This window comes from Pseudophryne corroboree, chromosome 7, assembly GCF_028390025.1.
Source record: "Pseudophryne corroboree isolate aPseCor3 chromosome 7, aPseCor3.hap2, whole genome shotgun sequence".
In the NCBI taxonomy this organism is placed as follows: domain Eukaryota; kingdom Metazoa; phylum Chordata; class Amphibia; order Anura; family Myobatrachidae; genus Pseudophryne; species Pseudophryne corroboree.
Window position 1 is genome coordinate 19,230,405 of NC_086450.1, and position 17,466 is coordinate 19,247,870.

General features: G+C 41.1%; 1 protein-coding gene across 1 annotated transcript; it reads left to right on the top strand.

The window, feature by feature from the left end:
* The first annotated feature begins 11,736 nt into the window (after nucleotides 1-11,736).
* On the top strand, nucleotides 11,737-12,833 carry LOC134943283 (olfactory receptor 5AR1-like). The gene has a single exon (XM_063932225.1). It carries the CDS (start codon nucleotides 11,737-11,739, stop codon nucleotides 12,661-12,663), a length of 927 nt encoding a protein of 308 aa, XP_063788295.1. The 3' UTR covers nucleotides 12,664-12,833.
* The last annotated feature ends 4,633 nt before the right edge of the window (nucleotides 12,834-17,466 follow it).

Below are 17,466 nucleotides of genomic sequence, written 5' to 3' on the forward strand. Positions count from 1 at the left end.
TGCGAGATGCTGCTACTGGTGCCGCCGCTGCTGTTCTTGCGGCGGGAGTCCATACATCTACCCAGTGGGCTGTCACAGTCATATAGTCCTGACCCTGCCCTGCTCCACTTGTCCACATGTCCGTGGTTATGTGGACATTGGGTACAGCTGCATTTTTTAGGACACTGGTGACTCTTTTTCTGAGGTCTGTGTACATTTTCGGTATCGCCTGCCTAGAGAAATGGAACCTAGATGGTATTTGGTACCGGGGACACAGTACCTCCAACAAGTCTCTAGTTGGCTCTGCAGTAATGATGGATACCGGAACCACGTTTCTCACCACCCAGGATGCCAAGGCCTCAGTTATCCGCTTTGCAGCAGGATGACTGCTGTGATATTTCATCTTCCTCGCAAAGGACTGTTGGACAGTCAATTGCTTGGTGGAAGTAGTAAAAGTGGTCTTACGACTTCCCCTCTGGGATGACCATCGACTCCCAGCAGCAACAACAGCAGCGCCAGCAGCAGTAGGCGTTACACGCAAGGATGCATCGGAGGAATCCCAGGCAGGAGAGGACTCGTCAGAATTGCCAGTGACATGGCCTGCAGGACTATTGGCATTCCTGGGGAAGGAGGAAATTGACACTGAGGGAGTCGGTGGGGTTGTTTGCGTGAGCTTGGTTACAAGAGGAAGGGATTTACTGGTCAGTGGACTGCATCCGCTGTCGCCCAAAGTTTTTGAACTTGTCACTGACTTATTATGAATGCGCTGCAGGTGACGTATAAGGGAGGATGTTCCGAGGTGGTTAACGTCCTTACCCCTACTTATTACAGCTTGACAAAGGCAACACACGGCTTGACAAATGTTGTCCGCATTTCTGGTGAAATACTTCCACACCGAAGAGCTGATTTTTTTTTGTATTTTCACCAGGCATATCAATGGCCATATTCCTCCCACGGACAACAGGTGTCTCCCCGGGTGCCTGACTTAAACAAACCACCTCACCATCAGAATCATCCTTGTCAATTTCCTCCCCAGCTCCAGCAACACCCATATCCTCCTCATCCTGGTGTACTTCAACACTGACATCTTCAATCTGACTATCAGGAACTGGACTGTGGGTGCTCCTTCCAGCACTTGCAGGGGGCGTGCAAATGGTGGAAGGCGCAAGCTCTTCACGTCCAGTGTTGGGAAGGTCAGGCATCGCAACCGACACAATTGGACTCTCCTTGTGGATTTGGGATTTCGAAGAACGCACAGTTCTTTGCTGTGCTTTTGCCAGCTTGAGTCTTTTCATTTTTCTAGCGAGAGGCTGAGTGCTTCCATCCTCATGTGAAGCTGAACCACTAGCCATGAACATAGGCCAGGGCCTCAGCCGTTCCTTCCCACTCCGTGTGGTAAATGGCATATTGGCAAGTTTACGCTTCTCCGACAATTTTATTTTAGATTTTTGAGTCCTTTTTTTACTGATATTTGGTGTTTTGGATTTTACATGCTCTGTACTATGCCATTGGGCATCGGCCTTGGCAGACGACGTTGATGGCATTTCATCGTCTCGGCCATGACTAGTGGCAGCAGCTTCAGCACGAGGTGGAAGTCGATCTTGATCTTTCCCTATTTTTGGAACCTCAACATTTTTGTTCTCCATGTTTTAATAGGCACAACTAAAAGGCACCTCAGGTAAACAATGGAGATGGATGGATACTAGTATACTTATGGATGACGAGCGACTGCCGACACAGAGGTAGCTACAGCCGTGGACTACCGTACTGTGTCTGCTGCTAATATAGACTGGATGATAATGAGATAAAATTAAAATATATATATATATCACACTAGTACTGCAGCCGGACAGGTATATAATGTAATGACGGACCTGCTAGACACTGTCTGCAGAATGCGTTTATAAAAACAGCACACGACGAGTGTTTAACTTTTCCAGGCAGACAATCACAATATACTGGTGGTCAGTGGTCAGTCACACAAAAGTGTGCACTGTACTTAAAAATATGTACTCCTGCTATAACTGCTCCCCAGTCTCCCCCACAATTAAGCTGTGTGAGCAGTGAGCACTCAGCACAGTCAGATAATGATATACAGTATTACATATGATGCAGCACACTGGGCTGAGCACAGATATGGTATGTGTATGTGACTGTGTCACACTGTGTATCGTTTTTTTTCAGGCAGAGAACGGATTAATTAAACTGGTGGTCAATGGTCACTGGTCACACTATCAGCAAGTAGTACTCCGTCCTAAGCAGACAATCACAATATACTGGGGGTCAGTGTGGTCTGGTCACTGGTCAGTCACACTGGCAGCAAAAGTGTGCACTGTACTTAAAATATATTATATGTACTCCTGCTCTAACTGCTCCCAGTCCCCAGTCTCCAGTCTCCCCCACAATTAAGCTGTGTGAGCACTCAGCACAGTCAGATATTATTACATATGATGATGCAGCACACTGAGGCTGAGCACAGATATGGTACGTGACTGTGTCACACTGTGTATCGTTTTTTTTCAGGCAGAGAACGGATTAATTAAACTGGTGGCACTGGTCACTGGTCACACTATCAGCAGCAAGTAGTACTCCTCCTGTATATGCTCCCCAAAATTTGTGTCTCTCTGTACTAGTAAACTGGTGGCACTGGTCACTGGTCACACTATCAGCAGCAAGTAGTACTCCTCCTATATGCTCCCCAACATTTGTGTCTCTCTGTACTAGTAAACTGGTGGCACTGGTCACACTATCAGCAGCAAGTAGTACTCCTCCTATATGCTCCCCAAAATTTGTGTCTCTCTGTACTAGTAACTAAACTGGTGGCACTGGTCACACTATCAGCAGCAAGTAGTACTCCTTCTGTATATGCTCCCCAAAATTTGTGTCTCTCTGTACTAGTAAACTGGTGGCACTGGTCACTGGTCACACTATCAGCAGCAAGTAGTACTCCTCCTATATGCTCCCCAACATTTGTGTCTCTCTGTACTAGTAAACTGGTGGCACTGGTCACACTATCAGCAGCAAGTAGTACTCCTCCTATATGCTCCCCAAAATTTGTGTCTCTCTGTACTAGTAACTAAACTGGTGGCACTGGTCACACTATCAGCAGCAAGTAGTACTCCTTCTGTATATGCTCCCCAAAATTTGTGTCTCTCTGTACTAGTAAACTGGTGGCACTGGTCACTGGTCACACTATCAGCAGCAAGTAGTACTCCTCCTATATGCTCCCCAAAATGTGTGTCTCTCTGTACTAGTAAACTGGTGGCACTGGTCACACTATCAGCAGCAAGTAGTACTCCTCCTATATGCTCCCCAACATTTGTGTCTCTCTGTACTAGTAACTAAATTGGTGGCACTGGTCACACTATCAGCAGCAAGTATTACTCCTCCTATATGCTCCCCAAAATTTGTGTCTCTCTGTACTAGTAAACTGGTGGCACTGGTCACTGGTCACACTATCAGCAGCAAGTTGTACTCCTCCTATATGCTCCCCAAAATTTGTGTCTCTCTGTACTAGTAAACTGGTGGCACTGGTCACACTATCAGCAGCAAGTTGTACTCCTCCTATATGCTCCCCAAAATTTGTGTCTCTCTGTACTAGTAAACTGGTGGCACTGGTCACTGGTCACACTATCAGCAGCAAGTTGTACTCCTCCTATATGCTCCCCAAAATTTGTGTCTCTCTGTACTAGTAACTAAACTGGTGGCACTGGTCACTGGTCACACTATCAGCAGCAAGTAGTACTCCTCCTATATGCTCCCCAAAATTTGTGTCTCTCTGTACTAGTAAACTGGTGGCACTGGTCACTGGTCACACTATCAGCAGCAAGTAGTACTCCTCCTATATGCTCCCCAAAATTTGTGTCTCTCTGTACTAGTAACTAAACTGGTGGCACTGGTCACTGGTCACACTATCAGCAGCAAGTAGTACTCCTCCTGTATATGCTCCCCAAAATTTGTGTCTCTCTGTACTAGTAAACTGGTGGCACTGGTCACACTATCAGCAGCAAGTAGTACTCCTCCTATATGCTCCCCAAAATTTGTGTCTCTCTGTACTAGTAAACTGGTGGCACTGGTCACTGGTCACACTATCAGCAGCAAGTAGTACTCCTCCTATATGCTCCCCAAAATTTGTGTCTCTCTGTACTAGTCAGTCACTCTAAACGGAGAGGACGCCAGCCACGTCCTCTCCCTATCAATCTCAATGCACGTGTGAAAATGGCGGCGACGCGCGGCTCCTTATATAGAATCCGAGTCTCGCGATAGAATACGAGCCTCGCGAGAATCCGACAGCGGGATGAGGATGTTCGGGCGCGCTCGGGTTAGCCGAGCAAGGCGGGAGGATCCGAGCCTGCTCGGCCCCGTGTAAAAACCCTGAAGTTCGGGCGGGTTCGGTTTCCGAGAAACCGAACCTGCTCATCTCTACCGGATACCTTCCTGGTCAGTGGGTTTCTTGGTATAAGTTTGGTCCATTGCCCAGCAAACTCTGATGATAATGCCATTGCTTTGTGAGAGTAATGCTGAGTAGTATAATAGCGCTGTTATTGCTGGATCCAATACAGCTGAGGCCCAAAACTTACATGACCAGCTAAACGTAATAACTGATGTAGCAGGGAATAACACGGAACCTGCAGAGGCTTATTTTATAAGGCTGTGACCCTTAAATGAATTGTGATGACTATAATTTGCTGCTGTAAAACTACACTGCTCAAAACATAAAGGGAACACTAAAATAACACATCCCTAGATCTGAATGAATGAAATATTCTTATTAAATACTTTGTTCTTTACATAGTTGATTGCGCTGACAACAAAATCACACAAAAATTATCAATGGAAATCAAATTTATTAACCCATGGAGGTCTGGATTTGGAGTCACACTCAAAATTAAAGTGGAAAAACACACTACAGGCTGATCCAACTTTGATGTAATGTCCTTAAAACAAGTCAAAATGAGGCTCAGTAGTGTGTGTGGCCTCTACGTGCCTGTATGACCTCCCTACAACCCACACAATTGGCTCAGGTAGTGCAGCTCATCCAGGATGGCACATCAATGCGAGCTGTGGCAAAAGGTTTGTTGTGTCTATCAGGCGCTACCAGGAGACAGGTCAGTACATCAGGAGACGTGGAGGAGGCTGAAGGAGAGCAACAACCCAGCAGCAGAACCGGTACCTCCACCTTTGTGCAAGGAGGAACAGGAGGAGCACTGCCAGAGCCCTGCAAAATGACCTCCAGCAAGCCACAAATGTGCATGTATCTATTCAAACGATCAGTAACAGACTCCATGGAGTATATTTACTAAAAATCTTAATTTTCAGAATGAGATTAAAGTTCAAACACGAATGATAACGAATGTGTAATTTTGCAACTTTTTGAATTTATTACGACTCATTTACTATGCTGTCGTATTTTACATTTTTCGAGTTTTCTGATGTTGATGTCATTCGTATTTTTTGGCAGTGTTTTACGGGAGTGAATAGTAAAACACTGCCGACATTAACACAATGAATCTCGGCCGGATCTGTGAGATCCGTGCAGGGCTTCATAGTGCACCTTTAAAAAAATTTAATTTTTTTAAAGTTATGGAAAAAAATGCGTGAGGTCCCCCCTCCTAAGCAAAACCAGCCTCGGGCTCTTTGAGCCGGTCCTGGTTAAAAAAATCTGAGGAAAAAAATGACCGGAGATCCCCCATATTTCATCAACCAGCACCGGGCTCTGCGAATGGTCCTGGTGCAAAAAATACGGGGACAAAAAGCGTAGGGGTCCCCCGTATTTTTTACAGCAGCACCGGGCTCCACTAGTCAGAGAGATAATGCCACAGCCGGGGGACACTTTTATATAGGTTCCTGCAGCCCTGGCATTAAATCACTAACTAGTCACCTCTGGCCGGGGTACCCTGAAGGAGTGGGGACCCCTTTAATCAAGGGGTCCCTCCCTCCAGCCACCCAAGGGCCAGGGGTGAAGCCCGAGGCTGGCCCCCTCCATCCAAGGGCGGCTGATAGCCAAGTGTAAAATAAAAGAATATTGTTTTTTGTACAAGAACTACAAGTCCCTGCAAACCACCCCCGCCAGCTGGTACTTGGCGAACCACAAGTACCAGCATGCAGGGGTTAAACGGGCCCGCTGGTACCTGTAGTTCTTCTGCAAAAAAATACCCAAATAAAAACAGGACACGCACACCTTGAAAGTACAACTTTATTACATACATGCCGACACACACATACTTACCTATGTTCAGATGCCGACTCTGTCCACGTCTCCACATAGAATCCGGCGTACCTGAAAATAAAATTATACTCACCTACATCCAGTGTGTCCAGTTCTTTTTTTGTAATCCACGTACTTGGCAAAAAAAAAAACGCATACCCGGACCACGCACTGAAAGGGGACCCATGTTTACACATGGGACCCCTTTCATCCGTGTGCCGGGACCCCCCCTGACTCCTGTCAAAGAGGGTCCCTTCAGCCAATCAGGGAGCGCCACGTCGTGGCACCCTCCTGATTGGCTATGTCCTCCTGTAGTGTCAGTGAGGCTGTGCAGTGAAGATACAATGTAGCGCATAGGCGCTCCATTGTATCCAATGATGGGAACTTTGCGGTCAGCAGTTGACCGCGAGTAACCTCAACCGCCCATTCAGAAGTTGAGCAGACTGTGCACAAGGGAAGTACGTCATGTACACTTCCGCTCGGAGGACAGACCACATGTCCTCCTGCAGTGGAGCGCATGCTTCCTGGTCGGTGAAACGCACAGACAGGAAGTGCGTTATGTGCCTCCCACCCATTCAGGAGTGGAACACACAATAAGTAAGTACTTCACACGTACTTCCACCCCACGTTTGTTGTGATCATTCATTGGATAAAATCGTGGGTTGCCATGACAACCCGCAAATCCAGTAGAAATATAGTTTTATAAAGTTTGAAATATTGTTATTTTGTTGGAATTATTTGTTTATATAAGTGTTCAATCTCATCTTAAGTTTAAACACTGTATATATGAGACACATGGATATAGCAATACCAGTCCTTCCCACACTAATTAAGAAAAAGGGGAGGGACCTGCCAGAGCATAAATAGATGACTATGGAATCCCAAAATTTACCATCACCCTGAGGAAGACTAAACTAGATAAAACATGTTGGTGACAGGTTGTTTTTACTTGGACTTGGCAAGCTTCATATTGGTGAACCCCAGCAGAGTGGTGAGAACATTTGGGCCCTTTTTTGTTACTTGCCCACTCATTGGGAGTATATACATCTTACCTGTGTGAAGTGACCCTTGTCCTAAGTTTTTATTTCAATCAAAATTTCTGTTTTTATACAAACGGTTTGTTTTAATGGATACGTATTGCTAATATTGATAAAAGAAACTGCTACGGGATTATACAGTTTATCTTTCAAGTAAGCATACACGTAAGCCTGGAATATCAGAAAAATACATATTTTTAAGAAGTATATCTTGATATAGAAATTCAAAGATACCTTTATATGTTTCATCTTATCATCTCTATGTAAGCAAAAATATGTGACGCGAATATGAATTAAAGTAACTGCTACGGGAACATACAACACGTTGTTCAAGCCTACATACCAAGGTTTTGATTCCATGAGTCTGTGACGTGGATTTAAATTAAAGAAACCGCTACGGGAACATACATCACGTTTGTTCAAGTAAGCCTACACGTAAGCCTGAAATATTAGAAAATCATACAATATAAGAAGTCATATTCCATATAGGAATCCAAAGATACCTTTATATGCCTTATCTCACTGCTTTTATGTAAGCAAAAAAGTGCGCATTTTGTTTTCTGCAGCGGATGTTGCACACTTTTCGGGTGGTCCTGTAATATAACACACAAAGTGAGACTATTTCTGCAATAGAACTTTCCCAACCCCTATCTCTTTTGATTTGAGGAACATACTACACATTGGATTGTTTATCATTTTCGCTTGTTGCATGTATCAACCTTTTGGAGAGGAAATTACCATCACAGTTTGAAGTTTCCATTTGGTGGACGTTCTAGAAACGGTTTTCAGTAGATATTTTACCTTATTGTCATAGCGCATGTGATATCGTTTTATTTGTTCTAGATTCCATAAGTGTATGACATTATACTAATTGCATAAGGAAAAAGATGGTGTAATATACCAGTATTCTTATTAAGTGGTTAGTGGTATCTTTCATGATAGTGTATGTCCTGTGTGATATTTAGGTGTAATATTTATTGGTATATTATAATAAAATATCTTATGGTGGATATTCCTATTATGAACAGTAGAAAAATAGGATCTGATAATTGTTCGTGAGCGACCAAATGTGCTACAATTGTTGAAAACCAATACTATGAAGTAAGTAAAAATCCTTTAAAACCTATGTGCACAGTGATAAAAAAAATATATATATATATTTGTGCTTTGCTATCATTTAATTATATTTAGTTATTTCATCCATATTTTCATTTTGAAAATAATACTTGTGCTTCAAAACTTTTATTTGCAGAATATCGAAAAGAGGATAAGAATATTTTTTAGTAAGAATAATGTCATTATTTTAGTAGAGGCTTTTTCTTCCTATGATCTTAAATATAGAATTATGATCTCTCTGAAGGGTCTTATATATTCATCCCTTTGGCAAGGAGTATTTTATATATATATATATATATATATATATATATATATATATATATATATAGGACTGGTTTGAACCGTCACTCCGTGCTGAAAAACAGTAACTCCTCGGTGCCTTCAGTATAACTGATGAATAATGAACATGGAGACTGCGGCACTCAGTATCAAAGTAGAAAGATATTTTTACTGGAGCATGTTAGGAAGTTTACAGGATGCCTATGCTAAGGCCGACGTTTCGGGGCTGCAAGCACCGTCTTCAAGGCAGGCATGAACAATGCTGGAAATGCAGAACTAACAAATATATATATATATGCCCCTTGCTTCATCATTTATACCTATGGATATACAGTAGGTCAACTCATCTCCTATCCCACCTCACAGTGACCCATATTTTTATTAGTAACATAAATTTCCACACTGATTTCTCTTTGACCTATATTCCATTCCATTCCATCATGTGGTCTTGTCCTAGTGTTTGATCCCATTATGTATGTTTACATTTCTACGAGTTATATAATATTTTATTTTCCTATTATTTCTCATGAATTACAAATCGAATGTCTTGTGGAGAGTCCCTCATTATACATAGCATAGATGTTCAGGAAACCTCATTAGATTTTATTAGATTACTATTCCTGATGTTTCACCATTCTCTTCCTCATGTTTCCGATTTTCAAGGTAACTATGACTAAACATAAGGTAGGTATGGCTATATATAAGGTAAGGTGACTCTACAGTCTACATAAGACCTCAATATCATACAGAGAATTCTTAGAAAGAGCATAGATATAAAAATGCTCTACTAAGATTGTATTATTTTATTCTCCCCTACTGTTCAGCTTGTTGAAACCAGTATTATAAGGTAAATAAAATCTATCTAGCAAGTCGGTTGTAGACCTGGGTGTACATGGGATAGGCTCATATAATAAAGTAAATGTAAGGTGGCTAATTTATGAGTATTGAACCTAAATATATATAGGAAGAACTAATGGAATATCATAATTTATAGAGAGGTTATATTACCTCTTATATATTCCAATAAATGAGCATATTATTCTACCAATCTTTATTCTTCGTGTGTCCACTTTAAATGGGATAAATACAAATTAATAATGACATTTTTGTATGAACATGAATACACAAAGCTAAATCCTATTTCAATGGCTGATCTTTCATTCTGCCCCTTCATTTAAGTTGGATAATAATTTGGAAAGGCAAAGTATAAGATGTTACAAAAGTATCTATACATTTCAGATAATTCAAGATAACATATTCATTTTATTTGAAACAATTTTATAATTTTTCTAAAAAAGAGGAAAATTGATAATATTCATTTAGACCCTCTGGGTCCACACGATTCATCAGAAATATCCACTTGGTTTCTTTTTCAGGAGTTTACTCATCATGTCTACTACTCAAATTCCTAATTGTATTTTTCCAGACCTTTTATTTTTAAACTTTCTGGAATTCCTCCAAGTTTTTTAAGGAAGTGTCTGACCACACTCGTTTAGTTTTTGAATCTCAACTGGTCCTGTTCAGAATTTTTCACATTTTTGATATGTTCCATCAGTCTCGTTCTTAACTGTCTACTAGTTAGTCCTACATATTTCAGTCCACATCCACAAGTTAGGCAATATATGACTCATACAGTCTTGCAATTGATGAAGTGTTTGATAGGGTGTATTTTCTACATATTTGCAAATTTTACAAATTCCACACTGGGAACATGCCTTAGTTATTTTCTCATTTTTTTTCTGGTTCCCAAAATGTCTATATGGACAAGTCAATCTCCCAAATTAGGGGATTTTCTCCAATTTACAGTATATTGACATTTTTTCCTATTATTTCTGCCCTTGCTTGATCATTAGTGAGGATAGCCCAGTGTTTTTGCAGGATTTTTCGTATATATCTTCCCAATAAATCTAATTGTTGATTCTGCTGTTCTGTTTTTATACTTTGGTAAAATCAGGGATCTTCTGTTTTTAGTTGCTGCTGCTTTATATCCTTTCTTAATTGTCTTTTTACCCTCTTTTCTAATCTTTGTCCTAATTCTTGGGCCCTTTGTTTGAACCTTTCATCACTGGTGCAATTCCTGCACGTACGCAAAAATTCTCCCTTTGGGACACATTTGATTGTGGCAGGTAAATGTGAACTTTCCGCATGCAGTATACTGTTACTAACCATGCTCTTTCTGTACATATCTGAGATTAATCTTTATTGAAAGAAAAAGCTTTAAAATAGAAGCGAGCAGTCTCTTTATAAAAGATATTTTTAATTTTAATCACATTTTCTTTCATCTTTTTCACCTTTTCTATTGATTTTAATATATTTCATAATGGCTGAATAAATATAGCTTCATTTTAAATGACAAGAATAAAGGATATGTTTTATTAATTGTGAGGTTCTTAGTGCACCCAGATTGCAGCTTCTGTTTCTGCGTGTATGAGATATTAGTACTATATTTTTAATAATTTGGTGCATAAAACAAAGTTTCTGTGCATTGAACCATTATTATTATTTTGGAATATTCCGTATTATTTAATATTGTATGTGGGAGATTCAACCTGTAAAATAAACTTTGTACCTTTTGATATGTGCTCCTCTAATATTGCATGTGGAACTCCTATGGCAAGTTACTCGAATGCGTAGATGCAGAAGACAAAAAATATTTGTTGGCCACTCATATCAATTAAATAATGTAATTTTTAAAACATAACTTTTATTAATATTTACCTTAAAATATTGGTTCAACATATGTCTAAAATCATATTAAATCAAGTTTGGATATTGTACTCATCTTGAGATATCCATCCTTATAAATGTTGGTGAAATATCAGAGAATCAGAATTTTACCCTCTAGCTTTAATTATTGTACAGATATTGGATAATCTCAGAGGGTCTGACTGCCTTTGTAAAGCATGATAAACTATTAAGTTACTGAAGTCTACTCAAAATGAGTTTAAACCATGGTATGCAACCTCATGTACATCATAAATGTATTTTATCTGTTATAATATTGAGAAGACATTTACAAAGTTCAATGAATAATAGTTCCTTTACAGTTTTAACCAACGTTAATAAGCAAATTATTTAGTAACAGACCACTGAGAAAATTTTTAAAATTTTTAAGGCATGCCTTGGAAAAATAATACTGTTGTAACAGAATTTATTCTTCTTGGACTTTCCAGTGATCCCAGGACACAAGTTATTCTGTTCTTTGTCTTCCTTCTTGCGTATATAATTACATTAATTGGAAACATCTCCATCATTACTCTAATCCTGTCTGATGTCAGCCTTCACACACCTATGTATTTCTTCCTTGGCAACCTCTCGTTTCTGGATCTCTGCTACTCATCTTCCACTGTGCCGAGGATGTTGAAAGATTTGATGTCAGTAAAGAAAACTATTTCTTATGCTGAGTGTGCAACACAAATGTTTATTTCTCTCTGTTTAGGACAATCAGAGTGTATTCTGCTTGCTATTATGGCTTATGATCGTTATTTAGCTATATATTATCCATTACATTATACTACAATCATGAGTAACACGGTTTGTGTGAGATTAGCCATTGGTACATGGATATCTGGGGTTCCTCTCTCTACCTCACTTGTTACTATTACACTCAATGTAAATCGCTGTGGCAATAATGAAATTAATCATTTTTTATGTGAAGTGCCAGAAATAATATCACTGGGCTGTGAAAACATTTTGTTTGTTGAATTTATTATTTTTGTTATTTGTGTGAGTGATCTTATGATACCAGTGATATTTATTGTAATATCTTATTCTCAAATAATTTCATGTATCTTGAAAATGAAATCTGCAGCCGGGCAATGGAAAGCATTCTCCACCTGTGGATCTCACATGATGGTAGTGACAATGTTTTATGGCTCAGCTATGGCTGCCTACATGAAACCTAGGTCAAGCTCTGCAGCAGGAACAGACAAATTCATTGCTATATTTTATGTAGTTATTACACCAATGCTGAACCCTTTGATTTATTCTCTTAGAAATAATGATGTAAAAGCAGCCTTTCTAAAATGTAAAATGAGATTGTGATTATGCTACTTTAAAAATAGGAGTAGGAGTGACAAATCTAGGTTGAAATAAGTGATTCTACTGTACTGTATGTTACTGTGTGCTAAACTGTTTGTTTGCTTGTCAAAAATGTAGAATTTGTATTTGTGCTAAATAATTTTGCTATGGTGAATATGAGAGATTTGCACAGACCCCCATTTTCTTGGTTTTAATTTGAAAACCAACTTTATGTTTTGGTTTTGGTTACGGCAAAACCACCTTGATTTTGGTTGTGGTACTGATTTTCAATTTATTTTAAAATTTTAAAAAATGATTACATAATGTTGAGGTTTTTCCCCCTACTTTAATACTCCATCTTATAAACAATACAATACTATAATAATATCAAAAGACCACATTTGTTCTAGATCTAAGTATTAATGTAAAAGTTGCTGATGAATGAAGTGATTTGTTAAAAAAATAAAATTAAATAGCTATTTTCCCATTTACCTCACATTGTGAAAAGAATGGCTCAAATCACAATCACTTTTGGCTAGTAGTGGTCCTGCTAATTATCTTATATGTACCAGTGCAAAATTGAGCCCCCTCATGGTCAATAATGTTTTGTGCTTGAACAGGCACCACTTACGGAATCTGAGTCTAGGTTTCAAACCTCTAAAATAATTACAACTGAGCCTTGACAGAATATTTAGACTGAAAAAGAAATGTTGAATTTGCAGCATTCTGAGGAGAGTCTGAGGGTGTCCAGGAGTGCTATATGTGAGTCTGACAAATCCTGACACTATAGTTGCAGAGCAGCCTCCTTCCACAATTTACCATCAGTTTGGAAATGTAAGGATTACATAAAAATGGTAATGATTTAAACATAGAAATTGAGATAGTTACTTTGGACATTGCTAATTTATAATGGTATTATGTATGTCTAGCTGAGCTCCAGGAGTGGATGAGTGCCAATTGGCTATGACTATTAAACAGAGGTCCTCATGATTGGTCAGTGGACATTGCTGCAGCATAGAAAACCAATAGGACTTACCTTTGTGGGTTCAGAACTACAAAACACTGAACATGTGAGGAATCTTGGTGTTGTCGTGGATAGTTGCTTGACATTGAAACATCAGGTATCAGTCACAATGAAATCCTCATGTCTTCATATGAGGAACATATCCAGAATCAAGCACATCATTCCCTCAGAAGATCTTCCATATGTCATACATGCATTTATATCATGGCTCCAGGACTACTGCTATGGCTAGGTAGGGAACCCTGGTCTCCCAGCAAAAGAATTGCACCACTTGCAGATGGTACCAAATGCATCTGTCTGGCTATTAACCAACTATCACTGTTTCAGCCACGTAACACCCACTTTTTACTCCCTCCACTGGCTGCAGGTAAGATGGCGATTCATTTTCAAGAATGGCTTACTGACTTTCAAAGCCGTATATGACCAGGGAACTTGAAGCATCTGTTACTTACCCACTCAATTACTGTGATCTGTTGATGAAGGACTATATTAACAGTATCTAGATTCTCCATTAATTGATTTGTGGGTCGAGCCTTTAGCTTTGCAGGTCAGACTCAATGGAACTCACTTCCCCGCACAGTTTGAGGAGCCCCCATTTAATTAATAAAAAAATAGACTCAATACTTACCTGTTCACCCAAGTATTTAACGAATGTCTTTTGTTAAGGTGGTTTTGTATTCTATTTGAAAAAGCCCACTTATACTGTATATAGGTTTAACATGTCATAGAAATATATTGTTGAATACCAAATTAATTATAACCATTGTGCTTTCCTTGTTGCAACTAAGTAAATTAATTATTTAATTATTTATTAAAAAAGACCCCGCTCATATACAGTGTGAGAGGCAGCATCCTCTCAGCCCAGGTCAAATACATCAACAGAGAAACATGGCGATTCATTTAGTTTTATAATACATGGTTACACCCAATTCTTATAACACTCCCACTGATTTCATGCATCTTGGAGTACAATGTTATGCTCATATTAGGACAGGGAACCAGCTAGAAGCTAGTTAACCTTATTCGGTGCTAATTCCAATTCTATTACACACAATGAGTCTGCTAAACTCTGTTAAAGGTACATGTATCTCATAGGTGAACTAATGTCTGTATAAAGGTCATCTATCTAACAAAATGGATGGAGGGTTAAGGTGTGTACACACGGTAAGATTTTTTCATTCGATTCTGACTATATAGTCAGAATCGGATGAAAAGATAGTGCAGATCGCAAGGTGACAGTCACCTTGCGATCCCGATCCGATGCCGATGCGCGGCCCCGCGCGGTCGGCATCGGCAGAAAAAATAGGCTGTGCAGGCAAGTCAATCCTGACTATCTCTATAGAAGAGATAGTCAGGATTGACACTTAGCCAAAATCGCACATAGCCAGCATCGCAAGCACACTCATTATGTGCTTGCGATACTGGCTAAGTGCCGACCCGGCCCCCTGTCGCACGGTGAGAATCGGATAAGTCCGAATCTCACCGTGTGTATGCACCCTTAGGGTATAGGTACAGCTTTATACTGATGAAATATGCAAATATATTGAATTAATAAAATAAATTATATTTCTTATGCACTTATATATTTAACAATATGTTAACAGTGCCCACATTTATATTTCATTGTTGAATGGTGAACACAAGGACTGCTTAATATTTATTTTCCTTGACTCTTGGACAACTAACTACGATTAGAGCGGCCGGATGAAGCATATACTGTACCACTTGTGCTGTAGCAGATACAAATGAAGACTAGCAGGGGCTACAGTCAGTGCTGTTTCTTGTGGTGGGTGATCCGTGCAACCGCACGGGGCGCCCACCGCTGCACTTCTGGTGCTTTTTTCTTCCCCCTCCTCTCGAATACCCAGCTCATGACGTCACAACGCAATCGTGTCATTCCACAAAACTCCGCCCCCGAGCTGGGTACTTTGGAGGAGGTGGAGCCAAGCTACACTCAGGAAGGGCTGTCGCGACGACGACGAGGGAGAGGCGGGCCAAAGAGCGGGAAGAACCGCTTCAAATGAAAGTCTCTCCCTCTCCCCCCTTCTCTTCCACCTGCTGTAATGTGTAAAATGGGGACACTTGCCTGCAGTGGCGTAACTAGAAATTTATCTCCCCCAAGCCAAAAAATTCTTCGGCGCCCCCCCCCCCCCCATCCCCCATAACTGGGAGCAATAAAGGGCTGTGGCTTCATTGGAATGGGTGTGGCTTCGTTGGAATGGGCGTGGCATTGCAGGAAAAGACTACCTTATACCCCAGTTTTGCAACCTGCACGCCCAGACGTTGGCCACCACAGGAAAGAAAAATAATCCTGATTCATGCCCCTTACATTATTTGTCATTTTTCCTCCTTATAGTAATGCCCAGTATACATTATGCCACATACTGCAATGGCCCTTAGACATTATGCCACACACAATAATGCACATGACACAGTATGCACACACCATAATGCCCCCGACACATTATGCCACACACTATAATGCCTGTGACACATTATGACAGGAATCACAATGCCCGTTATACATTATGCTACACACTGCACTGCCCCTGATACATTATAGCACATACAATGCCTGTGACACATTATGCCACACACTGCAATGACCTTGAGACATTATACCACAATGCCCGTGATATAGTATACCATACACCGTAATGCCTGTGACACATATCGCAATGCCCGTTATACCCTATGCCACACACCGCAATGCCCGTTATATATTATGCAACACTGCAATGAACCTGAGACATTATACCACATACCACAATGCCCGTGATTTAGTATACCACACACCGTAATGCCTGACACATTATGACACACACCGCAATGTCTGTGATAAATTATGCCACACACTGCAATGACCCTGAGACATTATACCACATATCACAATGCCCGCGATATAGTATACCATACACCGTAATGCCTGTGACACATTATGACACACACCGCAATGTCCGTGATACATTATGCCACACACCGTAATGCCCATTACACATTAAGTCCTACAGTAAGGCTTCTAATTACTTTTCAATTACCTGCTCGTTGTCAGGGGTTTCATGCACTGGGTGTCATGCTCGTTGCCAGGGGTTTCATGCTCTTGGTTCCATGCACGGTGCCAGGGGTTTTCATGCTCAGGGTGTCATGCTCGTTGCCAGGGGTTTCATGCACTGGGTGTCATGCTCATTGCCAGGGGTTTCATGTACTGGGTGTCATGCTTCTTGCTAGGAGGTAGTCCTTGTTGCTAGGGCTGTGCTCCCAGTGCCACATATGTCCCCAGTGCCAGATATTCCCCCACGGTGCCAGGTACTCACATGCCCCCAGTGCCAAATATAGCCCCCCCTCCCATGTGCCAGGTACACATATACCCCCCCAGTGCCAGATATTCCCCCACAGTGCCACATATGCCCCCAGTGCCAGATATTCCCCCCCCAGTGCTATATATGCCCCCAGTGCCACATATGCCCCAGTGCCAGATATTCCCCCCCAGTGCCACATATGTCCCCAGTGCCAGATATTCCCCCCCCCCAGTGCCACATATGCCCCCAGTGCCAGATATCCCCCCCCAGTGCCATATATGCCCCCAGTGCCAGATATTCCCCCCCCAGTGCCACATATGCCCCCAGTGCCAGATATTCCCCCCAGTGCCATATATTCCCGCCCAGTGCCACATATGCCCCAGTGCCAGATATCCCCCCCCTGCCACATATGCCCCCAGTGCCAGATATTCCCCCCCCCCCAGTGCTATATATGCCCCCAGTGCCACATATGCCCCAGTGCCAGATATTCCCCCCCAGTGCCAC

What these genes read in the sequence shown, in the direction of transcription:
- LOC134943283 (XM_063932225.1), top strand. Translation starts at nt 11,737, where the DNA reads ATGCCTTGGAAAAATAATACTGTTGTAACAGAATTTATTCTTCTTGGA.